At 35.3% G+C, this 16757-nt stretch overlaps 1 protein-coding gene across 6 annotated transcripts in view; it reads right to left on the bottom strand.

Annotated features, from left to right (window-relative positions):
- The window catches only part of DOCK9 (dedicator of cytokinesis 9), a gene marked incomplete at both ends in the record, with an annotated part of 119665 nt that overhangs the window by 63880 nt on the left and 39028 nt on the right, over positions 1 to 16757 (bottom strand). For all 6 annotated transcript variants that reach the window (XM_079542527.1, XM_079542526.1, XM_079542524.1 and 3 more), the window contains 7 exons: positions 422 to 489; positions 1729 to 1903; positions 3084 to 3218; positions 3818 to 3913; positions 8044 to 8113; positions 9581 to 9663; positions 11321 to 11410. In XM_079542527.1, the coding sequence (XP_079398653.1) occupies positions 422 to 489; positions 1729 to 1903; positions 3084 to 3218; positions 3818 to 3913; positions 8044 to 8113; positions 9581 to 9663; positions 11321 to 11410 (717 nt within the window). The remainder of the gene's footprint in view (positions 1 to 421; positions 490 to 1728; positions 1904 to 3083; positions 3219 to 3817; positions 3914 to 8043; positions 8114 to 9580; positions 9664 to 11320; positions 11411 to 16757) is intronic.

Genomic DNA, 16757 nt, shown 5'->3' on the forward strand with positions numbered 1-16757 from the left:
AAGTACCCATGATTTTGCAGCCTCATTACAAGCACAAGTACTTTAGAACACATTCACATCATTACTGTTATTAAGCTTCTCTATAGTTTAGCATAACTAGATCAGTGCATTAGCACTTACCTGTACGCAATAAAACAACACAAATTATGCAGAATATAATAAACTAAAAAATAATTAAAAAATGCTGCTTTTAGACAGCATGTAGAGCTGCTTTAAATAAATATTGAAGACACCAGCCAGGTTGTCTTAAAAAAATTTAAAAAATAAATGGAGAAGCTCAATAACTACTCCAATTGACGAGAGCTTTTAAACTACCACAAACAAACTGGAAGGAAACAACTCACCTTTACTGGAAGTTCACATGACTAATTACTATGCTTAGTACTTCATACCCTGGGTAATCATTTACTATATAAATTACCTTTGTAATTTCAGGATAATAACTGTCAAAACTACTTGATGAGCTTTCCATCTTGCTTTGTTCATCATCTGCAATTAAAACACACATTAAAAAAAGACTTCCAAAATTCTGAAGCAAAGCTATTTCTGAGTAGTTTGTTCGTAACTCATATCCTTTCAAAATAACAACTAACATAAACAGGTTGTAGTTGATTCCATCATTTCACTTTGATGCAATGACTTCTTAAAAGATGTAATCACTTACGTAAATTGGTAAACTAGCAGTTATTCCTAATCTTACCTAGAAAATAAACATTAGTTTTAATACTAATTTTGATATTTGTGTGATGAAAGAAGATGCTCCATGAACAAATTTATGTCACTCTTTCTACCATGAACTGCACCTTGGCCTCAAAGCAAGTTCCCTCTGTACAGATTTTCAAGTCTACTTTTCAGTGGTTACTGGAGTTACAAATCAATCATTCTGTTAGCTATAAGCATCTTCTGGTTCTAAGGTGAGTTGGTGGTCACCGACCAAAACGTCCTCCACAAAGCTGTAGGCATCCCTTTTTTTATTTGATTCTGTTGCAAATGTATCGTGTTAAGTTCTGATGATCTTCACCAAAATACATGATAACTAATTTTAAATTCTAAATTTTCCTTTGGCATATAGTGATATCTATAAGTAGATCAACTTCCTATTACCTCTTCAGGACTCTTATGGACAGGCATGCCCTTAGTTCAATACTAGTTTTCTTTCCCCATCAACTCTCAGCACAAAAAACACACAAGAGAACATACAGACAGGTCACCCAACTATTAACTATAATTACACCACAGTCGTTATAGTTGTCTGGCTTATTCATACTTAAAGAGTTCCAATAGAAAATAAGCTACGCCAAGCAATCTGTATGGGTCCTGTAACGTGGTGATGAAAGTTATATTTAAGTACCTTAAGTTACCACAATGCCTTGTTCTGTCTAGAGACAGACAGAATAGATTATTCCATTTTCACCAGTATTTTATGCTTTTTCAAACAAGTCCCTTCTCAGTTGTCTCCCTCAAACTACTTTGGTGATGATTCTTCACTATGGGTTCTGTCACCTAGACTTCTGCCAGTCGCAGTATCCTGTTCTAGACTTTACACAGGCCAAATCAACAGAGAACTGTGCTATACTGATGTCTAATGGCCAAAATTCTTATCATTACAACAAACAATGAAAAGATGTACAATTTCCTACGACCAAAACAAAGTAAGTTTTAGCAGCCTTTATTTCTGAATGCACATGTGCAGTCATTGTTGCCAGCATTGTGAGATACCCCGCTTACCTTCATGAGATTCTCCATTTCTCTTTTCTTGCATTGCAGCCTCAAAGTTAAGCTGAAGGATTTTGTTCAGAGTGTTTATCCATTCTTCCATTTCAAGTTCACTGTCTGCAGCTAAAAGGTAACTACTCTTGTCTTGCATCTTGAGTTCAAATGCAAAACGTCTGACTTTATTGTTCTATAATAAAATAGAAGATCTAACAATGACATCTCTATATTCTACCTACTCACAAATCAAATTAAGCTATTTTATCCAACAATTCTGCATTTCAGATTTTTTAACAAAAACAGTCTGCATTTTGAACAAGTGCATTGCTATAATGCAACAAAGCAAAAGAAGTTAATCAGAAAAGCTAAAGGAAAACTGCACTATAAGAACTAGAAAACAAAGACTACAAATGCGTTTAGGAACTGGTTTTTTTGTTTGTTTGTTGGTTTGATTGTTTCAAAAACATGAATGAAAGTAGCTGTAGTGGAACTGGCTGAAAATGTAAAGTAAAATAACTTGTGTAAACCTATATATTGTGTAAACTTGCAATACGAATAAATTTACTATAGTTACAGGACTTTTCATATGAAGTGCCTATTAAATATATATCCAAAAACACTATTGCAATATTTGCAAAAGAAAATCTTCTGTAGACTTGTTGTATCTCTTTGCATAAATTTTCAAACAACTTTATGCTAAAAAAAATGTATTTTTAAAATATATTTCTATTAAAGTTAACAGAACTCTAAAACCCAACGCTTTTTTCCAGGTATGCTGTGCCCAACAAAACAGTTAAGTAATTCACTGTAAATACATAACAGAATCACAAAAAAAAACCACCTCTTTTCTTTGGCACTTGCTACAGACAAACATTTTTTACCAAAGCCCGTAACTTTTTTAATAAAGAGAAGCACATACAAGTAATGTTATAAAGGTCAAATGAAAGCATCTGGAAGGATGACTGAATTTAATACAATTCCCACAACACAAATCCCACACAAGAAGCTATGGAAAACACTCTACAGCCCATGTAAGAACAAAATGTAACTGAACTTAACACTACATTTTTTTGCAGTCATTACTTTGCCATAATTTCAGGATGCTGTTTTATGCCTTCACCTTAAAATTCTGTTACGTATTTTTGAGAAATATTTGACATCAACCAACAACTTCTGCTGCTTTCAGAAACATTTTTCAAATTCAGCGTCTTCCAATTTAAAATCTTGTTCACTGTTTTTGCAGCATATGCAGTTGTTTGTCTGCATAGCAGATGCTTATCTATGACCAAAGTTATCTGCATTTTTTTATTTTTCTAAAATAATTTCACATAACATGCAAAATTAAGAGCGAGCAGAATATTTATAATTACCTGAACCACTCCCATGCATGAATCCAGAAATATAGATCCCTTAGGTTCTTTTGATATTTTTTCATCTTTGTAGAAATTGAGATTATAGGATCCATCACCAAGTTGGATTAAGTGGAAAAATCTTCTTTTAAATGACTAGTGAAAAAAAAAGGTGTACAGAAAAAGAATTATAAGACTGGTATTAATCAGTTTCATGTAATAAAACATAGAAGTGCTATTTACACAGTCAGTTACAGGAGAAAAGCTTTTACTTGCATGTAACCTAATCAGTATCATTAGAAAACAATGCTGAAATCAGTAATGCATAAGAAAGAATTTTAAAATGAAAAGTCTGCAGTAAGATTTTACTGCATTATCTGAAAGTTTTTTCTACCTCTTGGTATTTATAACTTACTCTACAGCTATTATATGTGAAATAGGTATTTACTGTGATAACCATTGGTTTCTAAATAAAAAGGCAATACAAACAAGAATTCGTACTACACTGCCTCTTTTCTACTATTAACATTCTAGAGTATAGGTGAGAAAAATTTTTAAAACACTACATTTCTCTCATCTACTTAGTTTTTAATGCATTTTTTTTTTAGATACATTAAAAATGAGAGGCATCTCTCATTCATCCTATGCTATTTTTGTAACAAGTAAAGCACATGAAAATGGACTTCACAAAGGCACAGTGGTATTTTAATAAGGGTGTTCATTATTCATCATGTGTAGGACATTCATAAACTTACTCTCATTGTCACACTGATTGCACTATTCATGTTGCCTTTGTACAGCCATCCCTGTTTTGTTATTCCACCTTTCTGAGACCCAAGAGATGCTGCATCCTGGAGATGAAGGAAGGAAGGAAGGAAAAAAAGTTTGGCATCACAGACTGAAACTGTGACATACATCAGCAAATTTCAAAAGTTATTTTTTTAAAGATGGAATAGCTATGTTCAAAATGTAATGATAGAAATGCTCTATAAAATTATGAACCTTTCTAATTCTAAATATTTTAATTAAAGAAGAGGGATGAGACTGACCTTGTCTAACTTTTGATATGCAACAAGCTACTTATATACAAGCTACTTATACATATAGATTTTCTCTGTGGCCAGCAGGATGATCCAAATAGACAGATGATTAGAGCTTTAGATAGCCAAATATTAGACAAGATAAATTCCCCTGAGAAGGGCTAAAGATGAAAAGCTCAATAGAATTTACTCTGTAAGCTTTCTTTGTGTATTCTAATCTCATGTTGCAGGAAATATTAGCAATTTCTATTATCAGAAAGAACAATATAAGACAGCGCTTACCCAAAACTTCAAAAAAGACTTCTCAAACAGTTTGCTTTAATACACATTACTTCATTACTTTATTACTTCAAAGACATTTTTAAAAAATAATTTACAGAGAACTAAGTTCCTGTATTTTTTAATTCATTCTGGCCATTTGCATTTCAGAACTCAAGCTTTCTAAGACAAATAAGACCAAATTTGTCACTAATGGCAAATACAAGAACAGCAGATCCTGTGCATGTATCAGTCAGCACATGCACTGCCTGTATACCACTTACATCTGCCAGTTCATGGAATTTGGAACTACATCCAGACCCACAGGACATTACTAACACCTGAAAAGTAGTACACTACTATTGAACCAATCAAAATGACAGATTTACAACTTACACATAATAAATATTAAATCATCAATTCAAGCAATCATTAAAAGCAGTACCATGCAGACACTTTGCCACTGTTTGTAGTTGAGGTAATCTGTTCTGACACAACAAAAGCATTAATTAATTAGACTTGTAAAGTTTCAACCATCTACAGAAAAAAAACTCTCATCACAACCAATCATTTAAAATCAGCCGTGTCCAATTGAAAACAAGGCCACAAAAAATTTCTCAACTGCCATCATCTACTTCTTCTAAGTTCTTTCCTCAGTTATTAAGAGAAAATAGCACAGAAAGTAGTAACATGAGTGACACAGTCATGAGTTCAACAGCTGAACCAAATTTTGAATAATACTCATTGGTTTCTAGAATTAAAACAAGAAACATTCTGTAAGACATCCCTAGTTAATTTATTTACAGCTTATTTATTCTGTCTAGCTTGCATATTTATAGGTATATGCAGAAGTGAACTTCAAAAAACTGCTAACTGAAGGCAAAAGTTGTGTCAATCCATTCCTGCAAAAATTATAGCCTGCCTGAAAGGAAATGAGGTCCAGCAAAGGTGACGTAGTCGCCAGCTTTCATAACACCTGACAGGTGCCCTAGAAGCAAGGACTAAAAATACTAAATTTTCACATGCCTCCATGAATCTCACTCTTTAAGCAGTGCAGCCTACTTGTTTCACATCTTCAGTTCATTAGTCCTTCACTCTGTTCTTCATTACCTAATTCTTGTTACTCCACAATCCAGATACAAAGAAGACAACTGAAGACACTGGGTTTACAGTTATGCTTCTCCTGCTACACTGGTGGGAGTTATCCCCTCAGAAAGGATGGTTTAAAACCACAAGTTCAAGAAGATGAAGTGATTATGAGATTGTCAGAACTTGGTTCTATACAGCACGTGATTTAATTATGAAATTAGATCCTTAGTTTCAAAAGCCACAAAAGGACCACCTGATATGACAAGAATTCCTTCATTACCTGCGTTACTAAAAATTCAGATTTGTCTCTGTTAAGACTTTTCCAGTTCAAAGTCTCTGAAGTGCATTGTTTACCAGCTCTGCTGAACTGCACGATACTTCCTAACAGCAAAACCGAGCATCATTTGGGCCCCTCTAGTTACACCATTACTACAGAGTAGAATTCTTGCCTACAAGCCAAAAAGCTACCAAATTTTTCCAGGCTACCATCTGTTAATACAAAATAACACAAAGCTCACAGTCATTAACACATTACTTTCACAGTGAAAACATACTTCCTGTTCCCAGCTGATAAGTTAATTTCCTTATTTTTATTACTGCTGGACATTATGCTTCACTTTTTTAATGATCTTTCCCCACTGACCCTGCTTCAAAATTTATTCCAACAGTGACTGTTTCAATAAAAACAACTCCTTATCTGGACCCCCATAACACTGGCTGATTTAAAAAATTCCATTTATAAACATTAACTTGATGGCTCTATAGTATGAATTACATTTGCAAAGGTAATTCTACCCTTTTTAAAAGGGTAAAGTAAACCTTTATCTGTTTTTCCTCCAGTTTTAACCACCTTGTCTTTCTCTATCATTCCCTTAATAAATCACCTTTCAAAAAATCTACAAAGAAAAAAAAAGACAGAACACCTTCCAATTTAAGATTTGCACATCTGCTTTTTGGCAAACAAATATGTAAGTATTTGAAAGAAAGCAACTGTTCCGTTTTTGAAATTATTAGAATATTTTTAAAAATGCATCACTTTAACCAGCAAGATATTCTTCCGTGGAGGAAACAATCTGTTTCCCTCATCCTATTTCCATTAATCTCTTTTCTTCTGATTACACTTTAAGTTCCTCTACAAAGAGAAGCTGATCTCTTCTCTAGCAACTATTAACTCTGGAAGAGCTCTGATGTTACTGTCTGCTCTAACAGGAAATTGGGCAGAATGAAATAGGAAGTCCCCGTGCTTACATCTACACTACACGGAAGATATGTACTACCTGGCAATACTCATGCGATTCATTTTTTCAGTACTTAACAAATTCTAGCCATAACCGTATTTGCTACTAACAATCACAGTAAATCCTAACTTCATCCACATTGTTGTGTTTCTTTCCCCCTGTTTAACTCCCTGTTTTGTTTCTGTTAGCATGAATGTGGTAATATTTCTGACAAGTCTTCTTAAATTCAGTATCACAGAATCACAGAATGGCCCAGGTTGGAAGGGACCTCAAGGATCATAAATCTCCAACCCCCCCGCCACATGCAGGGCCACCAACCTCCCCAACAGAGAGCATCACTATTCTCATCTTACAAACTGGAAAACTTGGGATACAGATACATGAAGTTATCTGTCCATTCAAATATCACAGTGCACATTAACAGTAACAACAGAGAAATGGCATCCTAAGACTCTTTGGAAATCTCCCTATTCAGACACAGCTCCTCAACTACATTTTCATATTTAATCCGAGAAAACTTGTAAGTAGCTCTCGTTATTTCACAAGCAGCAGTTCTGAACACAAGGAATTTATAAACAAAGTAATTATCAAGGATAAAAGCTGCAAAAATCATTTTATTTTGATTTTGATTCTTTTTTTTCAGTGATGCAAGAGTTCAAGTACTCTTAAGAAAAGGGAGAACTGGCTTCTTACCAGTTCGTGTTCTGAAACAGGGTGTGGAAAAACTAAACAAATCATACAAATAACAGAAACAGATATTGAATAAAGTCTTCCACATTCAAAACATAGTGGAAAACTACTTGAGAGTATAGGTACCTCTGGCTTCCCTACACCAACGACAAAAAATGAAAACGCGTAGGACTTTAATAAAGACTAATAAAGATGCTAATAAAACTTCATTAGTTTGCATTTTCACCACATATTTTCAGAACTTATCCCGCATCCAAATTTTTATCAATCTAATTTTAACTCAGACTATATTGTCACGTATTCTATATTGATGGGCATCCGTCAGCATGTACTTGCAGATCGGAACAGGTTCACCTATGATTTTGCTCAACATTGCACAGAAACAATATAAATAGACTTTATGAAAGCTCCAAGATGATTCTTCACCACTGTTGAAAAGCTTCTACATTTTCAACATCTGTCAAAACTTGTTTTACTCATACTGGGATCTCAGGAATAAAGGGCAATTTCAAACGAGGTACAGTAACTACTTCCTCCCCCCTAAATCAGGCTATTCAATACACTGGCTGGTTTTACTTACTGACATCAACTTAACTTATAACCTCTGCTTTCCCTATCTCAACATTCTTTAGTGAACACACAATAAAGGAATTACTATTATCTCACCTCGTCTTTATCTGCTTCTTCATCCACTTCATACAAATGCACTGGAAGCTTCTCCGGTTTTGCCACTTTACTAGGAAAGAAAACGTTTCTAAGATTCTAGAAATTTGGTGATTGGTTATATATTCCATACACCATAAAACAAACATGTTATTTCCCTAGCTGAAGAGGAAAAAGTACAAGAATATCTGGCTAAATCTCTCTCTCCTATCCCGCCATTTTCCTAACTCACACATCTGGCCACACTCTTTCTATTGTTCTGCTAGCTGCTGTCCCTTTGTATAACTGAGGAGAAACAAATGCCTTCTTGTTTGCTGCAATCCTAACATCTTAGGTGCAATAATTATCATCTGTAACAAACTACAATGCAAAAGGTCATCTGGACTTAGGAAGGGAAAATCAAATGAGAGCAAAAGCAATGCTGTTGCTGTGTTTGCCTGTCAATTTAAAAGGTACATTTTAGAAATAAATTTTAAAAAAGAACAGTAGAAGCTCCTCCTTCTCCATCTCTCTGTCAAAAAACTACTCCCTCTGTCAAAATGCCTTCTGGAACGTGAAGGAAGACATCAGAAGACCTATCTATAAGCCATAAATATAGCAAAACTTTTCACTAATGAGAATAATATCTCCATTATTATCAAATCATTTTCATATAAACTTTAAATAAAACCTTTGTTCCAACAATTTCTACAGCTTTTATTAACAATTAATGCAAACATAAAAATGAATATGTCATTAGAAGCAAAACTGAATTTGATCAAATATGTAGAACTAAAAAAAGAGAACTAAATCAGTAATTTTTCCTTTGCACTGAAAGCAAATCTAAATCTGCAATTCTATTTTTATCCAAGAACTTCTCTGAAAGAGGCACATAACATCACTAAGCAGCTGTGAGCTTATGTGATATTTACTGCATGCCTGTATCAAGGATGAGCATACACACACACAAAAAACCTAGTCCATTTTAAACTATTTTTCATTGAATACAGGTTTAAATATAGAAAAAAAATGAACATGATTTCAGAAAAGCAATGCTCACATCTCTTCTTGGATTTCTAGACAACCCTTAAAACACTGTCTGCCTGTTAAGGTATATATATAAGGTTGTATATACAGAGTATTAATACAACATTTGAAAATACATGTGTCCACCTCTCTTGGTTAATAGTCTATAATTATTTGTCTAGTCTAGGTTCTATTCCTTAAGCTCCTAAGGAGAACTCTAAAAGTGACCTCTGAAACTATAGAAACAAGAAATCACCATTTTACCACTGAGTTTAATCTATTACATAAGTTTGTTTCTATTCTGTTACTTACAAGCTGTCAATGACAGGAATTCTTGTAACATCCTCCCTATGAATAAGGCAATGTTACTATGGTATCTTCCCAGAAAATGGTAAAACAAGATCTTAAAACTTCATGTTCCATATTAATTTCATCTTAGAAATCTTTGTCGTCTTTACTGCACATTGGTATAGCATATAACTGGTTACACACACCAAATTTAAGTCTGTATTATATCAGTGGCTAACATACTTACTTTGGAAGCTGTCGAAACTCTGCTGAGTAATCTTCATATTTATAGTTAACAACGTGCCAGTCTGAATTGTAGGTTCTGATGCACTATGTTAATGGAAACCAAATATCAATATTAATTGGAAAACAATCAACTATATACCAGCATTCCCTAGACACACGCACCAAAAAAACCTTCTCAGATATGGCTGTTTATGAACTATTATGATTATGCAGTGATCTCTGAAAATTCTGTACACTTCCTTTCTTTTGCAATGCTGCTTTTTGTAATAAGTGATGTCTATATGATAATATCCTATTGAAACATGTATCACATAAAACCAGAAAATGGAAAATACATTCAGCTTCTGGATTAACCACCTTCAGTTGTCTGAAAAGTTAAAGCAGCATTTCACTGCAGCTGAAAACATGACTGACTCTTCAGAAAGCTCAGCCTTACAAGACAGATGGATTACTAAAACAGAATATTGAATTTTTCATGCACTTTGATGGAGAAAATAAAAACTCCTTTCTCTTAGATTTATGCTTAACATGCTTTCAGCTGTTGAAAAGCAATCGCCCTGGACTAGGACACAGGAAATACCGTCTCACTCCACCCATATTGCTAAAACATAAAAGTACTGATTTATCTTGGCTTTGAATGAAGTAACATAAAACTGACAAAATCTGTTGTTAGAAGTCATGCAGCACAGAACTTTGTGCTCCATTAACAGATTTACATGCACACAAATACTGCATCTAACAGTTCAAAAACATTTTCTTCCTATTTCAAATATTAAATATTTGTAAAGCAGTTTGTTCCGCAGAAAATCATTGAAATTCTTGAATTCCCTACAGCATTCCTCCCTCCTTGTGTATCACTTTCAGATTTATCTTTGAATTATTTGGATTAAGTACTAATGGTAGCTATCACTGAGGAGAAATCACTTGAAGGTTTAGAACAGATTCAGCTATTTGAAACTGTCAGCTTCGTTAAAATTACAACAGACACACACTTGTTGTTTCAGGTGTTAAAACACAAGCTTGAAGTATATTAGTAAAAAAAACAGTAGATAATATAAAATAGACAAAAATTGGAAGCCTTTTGTTCCTAAGAGGCCTCAACAAGACAGAAAGTGTCTTGTGTTAACAGTCAGAACCAAGGGAATGCCAACACAAAAAAATGGTTAAAAGAAACTGAGTTTGAGAATGTGCTTTTTTCACACGTAGCATAGAAACTGAGAATGAAGGATTAATTTTGGACTCCACAAGCATTAATACTATGAATACCTCTGTTCCAACAAACAATGGGATTACTGCGAATAAATTGAGAATGTCTGGAATTAAACAGTTTAACATAAAAAAGGAAGCCACATTGATTCATTCCTGTTCAATAATGCCATCAATATTGTGCATGTACATCACCCATATTCAACTGGCAAAGTCAAAAGCATAAAAGTAAGAGAAGGTGGCAGGAGAACCATCCTCAAAAATCAGTGATACAAGCAACACTACTCTCAGCTATCCTGTAATCCTTTTCTAGCCACTGAAGGAGAAAATACTTGTTTTTTCCTGGAAATTTTCCTTGACAAAACTAGAGAACTAGTTTTCAAAACAAAATATTGAGAGCTAAATGGCAACATTTTTCTTTCAGGTTATTTTTTTTCTTAATTTTTTTTTTTTTTAAACAATAAATGAAGCAGTATAAATACAGGTCAGGTGTAATATTGTTATTAGACACAAAAACAGAAGGTTCCGATTTTACCTCAGTAACAAATAAGCTCTGAGCTTCCTTCTCTGCATTTTCAGGAACTGTTGAGTGAATGTATCGACTCTGTCGTTTCAATAACGCTGTCTGATAAATAACAACAACAAAATCAATGACACTTGCAAGTAAAGGAAGACAATACAGTGTGACAACACTCAAGTTATATTGCTATAGACAGTAGAGAAGCTGAGCAGCAAACATCCTGTGAATGCGGGAAAGGAGAGCAGCCACTTAGTAAGAATTTAGTTCCATTCAAACATTAGCTACTTGTTCTTTCCCTCACAGCAAGAACAAGGTGACAAGATTGGAATCAGGAAGAATTAGATGCCATAAAGAAGCGTTTTCCTCTACTATGACAACATTGACAAGAAAATACTGGTAAAAATAATTCCACCTTGACAGTGTAACTTCAATACTTTGTAGACATTAGAGTAGTGCTATTGCTACATACAAAAACTATTGCTTAGGAAAATAGCAACTTCATGCCAAAATAAGAAGGATAGTTCAATTGCACATCTCAGCTGGCCAGAAAATAAAAAAAAAGAAGAAAAGAAAAAAAAAAGAGACTTATGCTACTAAACTGAAGGTGACAAAGAAAGCCTTGACCCCTGTTATGCCCTTCTGGCAGCCAAAACATGCTCACCAAAACCAGAACTTACTCCCAGTCTATGCCAGAGTTCAGAGAACAGCTGACAGAGAACAGGAAATATCACTATGAGTATGAATGTCTGCTTCAAAAACTAGCACCATACTAAGCCTTAAGGCACTTTAAACTAGGAAGTGCAAAAGGTGAAAACTTTACAAAAATCTTCTGGCCCACAAGTAAATGAGTGCACAACAGAAATGATTTTGTACAGCTCAGAAAACATTAAAAACATCACATCTTATGTCATCAGAGTTGGACAAGTGAGCTTCCATGGGCTGTGTTTGGAAGGGGCTGTGATCCCTCATTTGTTACCCATACTTCCAGCATCATGGTACCACAAACCATCAGAGAAAAATGTGAAAAGATCACAGAATAACCAAGGTTGGAAAAGACCTTCAAGATCATCCAGTCCAACCACCCACCTATCATCAATAGCATTCACTAAACCATGTCCCTCAACACAAAATCCAAATGTTCCTTAAAAAAAAAAAAGGATAAAAAACAAACAAGCAAAAAAAAAAAAACAAAAAACCCTCCACATACTAATGGTCAAGAAGAAGGGATATCCATCAGTATGTCTCTGAAATCACCCCTGCTGAGACACTGATCTATCAGGTGACGGTTTCGTTGTTATCAGAGGCCCCTCCCATTATCTGGGGATGGCTTTTAAGTTGGAATACTCAAAGGTTTAAGGAAAGAAAATGTAGGATGTGTTCATGGTCAAGTCAGTCATCTGCTCCAGCGCTCTACTGAAAAGTGATAATGCTAACTGCTTGGGTACGAGAAGAGAAGTAACAAAACCAAAAAGAAAAGCAACACTATGGGACCAATAAATCTTAAAATACAGTTAAAAACACCTGCAATAGGGTAACTGCTAAACACTATTACTGCATGCGTGATTAAGTTCTCCGAATTCTCAAAATATGTTCCTTATTAAGAGAATGTGCTCATTTAAAGCCATATCAACTTTAAAATACTTGTTTTCACCAACAGCCTGAAGTGTAAAACATTTACAAAAAGAAATGTTGAAAAATGCAAAAACATACCTGGTTACCCAGCATGATTTCTATCAGTTTGGAACTGACATGAATCACACTGCTGCTTTGGTAGTGGGCTCAATGGTCATTTTCATTTTAACCTCAATGTTATTTGTCTACTTTTTAATCAAATACGAAAATCTCATCCTTTTATATTAGCAGGTGTTCGCCATATTGAGTATCCATGAACTCCACGTCCAATAATCTAACATGGTTCTTCTGTTTTTCAGCAATCAAAAAGAGATTCAGTAGATTTTATTATCTATCATCTTAACAGAAGTTTGAACGTGAAGTTCAATTTGCTGGCAGTCAGAAAACCAATCTACTGTTTCTCTTCAAAAACACCAGCAATGGTGAGAAAAAGGTGACAATTTCTGACTGTCGTACACCCACAGCATGAATATATAGGCTTTTTTTTTCCATTTGTAATCTGTCTGAAAACATGAGGATATATACATACACACATATCACTTTTAATCTCGACACTTTTAGCATCATTCACTGAATTGAAACAAATCTGAGAGATGTAAACGTTCTACATATCATTTTAAAGCTACAGAAGCAAGGCTGAATGTCCAAACTGCAGAAAGAGGAAGGGAGGGGAGTGCTGATGTTTGGAGTGATGGCATTTGTCTTCCCAATGAACTATTATGTGTGATGAGGCCTGCTTTCCTGGAAATGGATGAACATCTGCCTGCAAATGGGGAGCAGTGAATGAATCCCTTGTTTTGCTTTGTTTGTGCATGCAGCATTTCCTTCACCTAGTAGATTGTCTTTATCTCAACTCATGAGTTCTTGGACTTTTACCTTTCCAGTCCTCTCTCTCCTACTCAGGAGGGCTGACACAACAATCACTGAGCAAAAGGAATAGGGGGAAATTAAAAAAAAAAAAAGAAAAACAAGTAAAGCTAGAAAACTTTAAGAGCCTCTCCTCTTTCAAATTCTATTTATTCACATTATAAATTCACTAGATTCATTACAGGTCATTTTTGCAATGAATAAGCACTGAAGAAGCAAAAGCAATGTATGTGTGTGTGTGGGGGGGGGGGAAGAAGAGTATTAGCAGCAATAAGAGGAAAATGACAGAAAGATCCTCGGTTCAGCCTGAAGCAGTCTGACAGTTGATAGAAAACTATTTCCATTTTATTCATAACCATACAGGCAGAATAGGCTATTTACTTTATATTTCTAGCTTTACAGAGCAGAGACTAGAGTAGCATCTTACTAGGTATTTTCACAGGAAAGCCATGAACTTAATTGCACTATAGTGGAACTTGTGGAACTGAGCTGGTGGTAAATATCTGTGCAAATTCTGCTGCTGTTCTCCTGCTACAAAACTACAAACACAATACTAAGGATTTTTTCTAGTTTTTCTCACATGAAAAGCTTGCTATCTTTTTATCTGCAGCAAGATCAGTTACAAACCAGAAGAATTTATCAAATTTGTTAACATTATTAACTGATATCATGCATACTGCCTCTTTGTCAAGTTGTCCTTCAGCTGTAATAATTCTTAAGAGAGCCAGGAAATGCAGCAAGCAGCAATCACATTATTTAGAACAAATCCTTAACAGTAATTACTAAAGCATCAAAACAACAATAATTTAAAAAGCAAGCATTTGTATACACAAGCAGTATAAAGCCAGAAGAAAAAGTAGTTGGAAAAAACTCTCTTTTCTACAGTTTTTTTCCTGACATCTACATTGGGTGAACTGTTTTGTACAAATGATGTGTTGTACAGCTCTCTGGGCTCAAATTGCCATTTGATTTACAGAAGCATCAGGAACTACAGGACGTTTGTCTCACGTTCTCCAAGAAGATCAAAACCTTTCAGCTACTGTGTTATCAAACTAAGGAAGACAGCTTCTAACATCAGCTAGGATTCCCATGCACTGCGGAGGAACATAATCCAGCACTCACTGACTCCACATTCTGAGCTGTTTTGAGAGATTTAGGACAGCAGAACAATGCACTTAGGTTTCACAGGGAGGCCAGGGCAGAAAATATTTTTTATTGAGTTACACAGCCCCAGAGTACTTGCCTATGGTGTGCAATCTTGTCACAGAATCACAGAATGGCCTGGGTTGAAAAGGACCACAATGATCATTGCAGCCTATCAATACCTGAAGGGAACCTACACCCAGGAGGGGAGTAAACTCTTCATAAGGGCTGACAATAGCAGGACTAGGGGAAATGGATCCAAGTTGAAGGAGGGAAGATTTAGGTTGGATGTTAGGGGGAAGTTCTTTACGAGGAGAGTGGTTAGGCCCTGGAACGGGCTGCCCAGGGAGGTTGTGGATGCCCCGTCCTTGGACGTGTTCAAGGCCAGGTTGGACGGGGTCCTGGGCAACCTGATCTAAATGTGTATGTTTGGTGGCCCTGCTAGGCAGGGGGGTTGGAACTACATGATCCTTGAGGTCCCTTCCAACCCGGGTGATTCTGTGATTCTGTGATCATCTAGTTCCAACCCCCCTGCTGTGTGCAGGGTCACCAACCAGCAGACCAGGCTGCCCAGAGCCACATCCAGCCTGGCCTTGAATGCCTCCAGGGATGGAGCATCCACAACCTCCTTGGGCAACCTGTTCCAGTGCCTCACCACCCTCTGTGTGAAAAACTTTCTCCTAATATCTAACTCAAACCTCCCCTGTCTCAGTTTGAAACCATTCCTCCTTGAATCTTCCGATTCAGTTTTATTCTCCTTCCAGATTCTTTATAGCACAATAACAGTAAGATGATCAGGTTTCTTTTTAAGACAAACCCGCTTTTATGTGGAACTAAGGGCCTGTCAAAGATTTTGTTCTAGGGTGTCTTAACACAATGCATACTTATATATTTAAAACAAACACAAATGTGCAGCAATGGTGGCTGACCCTATTCCACATCACAGCTTATTCACAAGTCATTGCAGCAAAGCACACATCAACTGCAGACAGTCTTTAGTTTTATCACAGTAAAAAGGATATGCAAGTGTTTCATACACAAAGTATTTAATTTGAACTTCAATTTTTATTTTGTTGTTTTTTAAATAAATCACACAACAAAGTAGTTGTGTGAAAGTTGAAATCATTCACATCATTCTGGGAAATATGGTGACCACGCTTTAAGATCCCTGACATTATGGTTACTGAAAGATGGTTATTCAAAATAGTGGGAAAGAAGTTTAAAAAAAAAAAATAAAAGCCATGAAGCTGCAAGGTAGAGAGAGAAAAAAGCACAGGAGGATGTTAATGTGCTGCATCTTGACAGTAAAATAGGGACTGAAAAAGTAGGACACAAAAAATAGGGAGAAGACCACAGAGTAAAAATTCAGTGGTCTTTTACCCACATTATCACACATTTTGGATTCTGATTTATGAATGCAAATTGACAGGAAGCAGCAACAAATTGTTTTAAAAGACAATCAATGGAAAAGATGTTTGTTTCTTCTACCCATGAGGGGCTTTCTTGAAGAATTCTAGATTTACTTCTATTTCTGTAAGGCACACATGATATTTATTTGTACAGGTACTTAACTGCATTAACTAAAACTCAAAAGTTTTCAGTGAAAGTGTTCGAAATCCATTCAATTCAAAGTCAAAAGGAAGAAAGCTGAAAGCTAAGCACCAAAATGCCTTCAATACAAAAACAGAGTAACTTTGTAATGGTATATTTTAACTTCAGTAGGAATGCACCCTATGTAATGTTTGCTACAAGCAAATATATTCTGTACTAAGAAAAAGTTTCACTGTAAGAATAGAGATAGTACTCAGAG

Source organism: Tetrao urogallus (genome assembly GCF_951394365.1).
Source record: "Tetrao urogallus genome assembly, chromosome: 1".
Lineage (NCBI taxonomy): Eukaryota > Metazoa > Chordata > Aves > Galliformes > Phasianidae > Tetrao > Tetrao urogallus.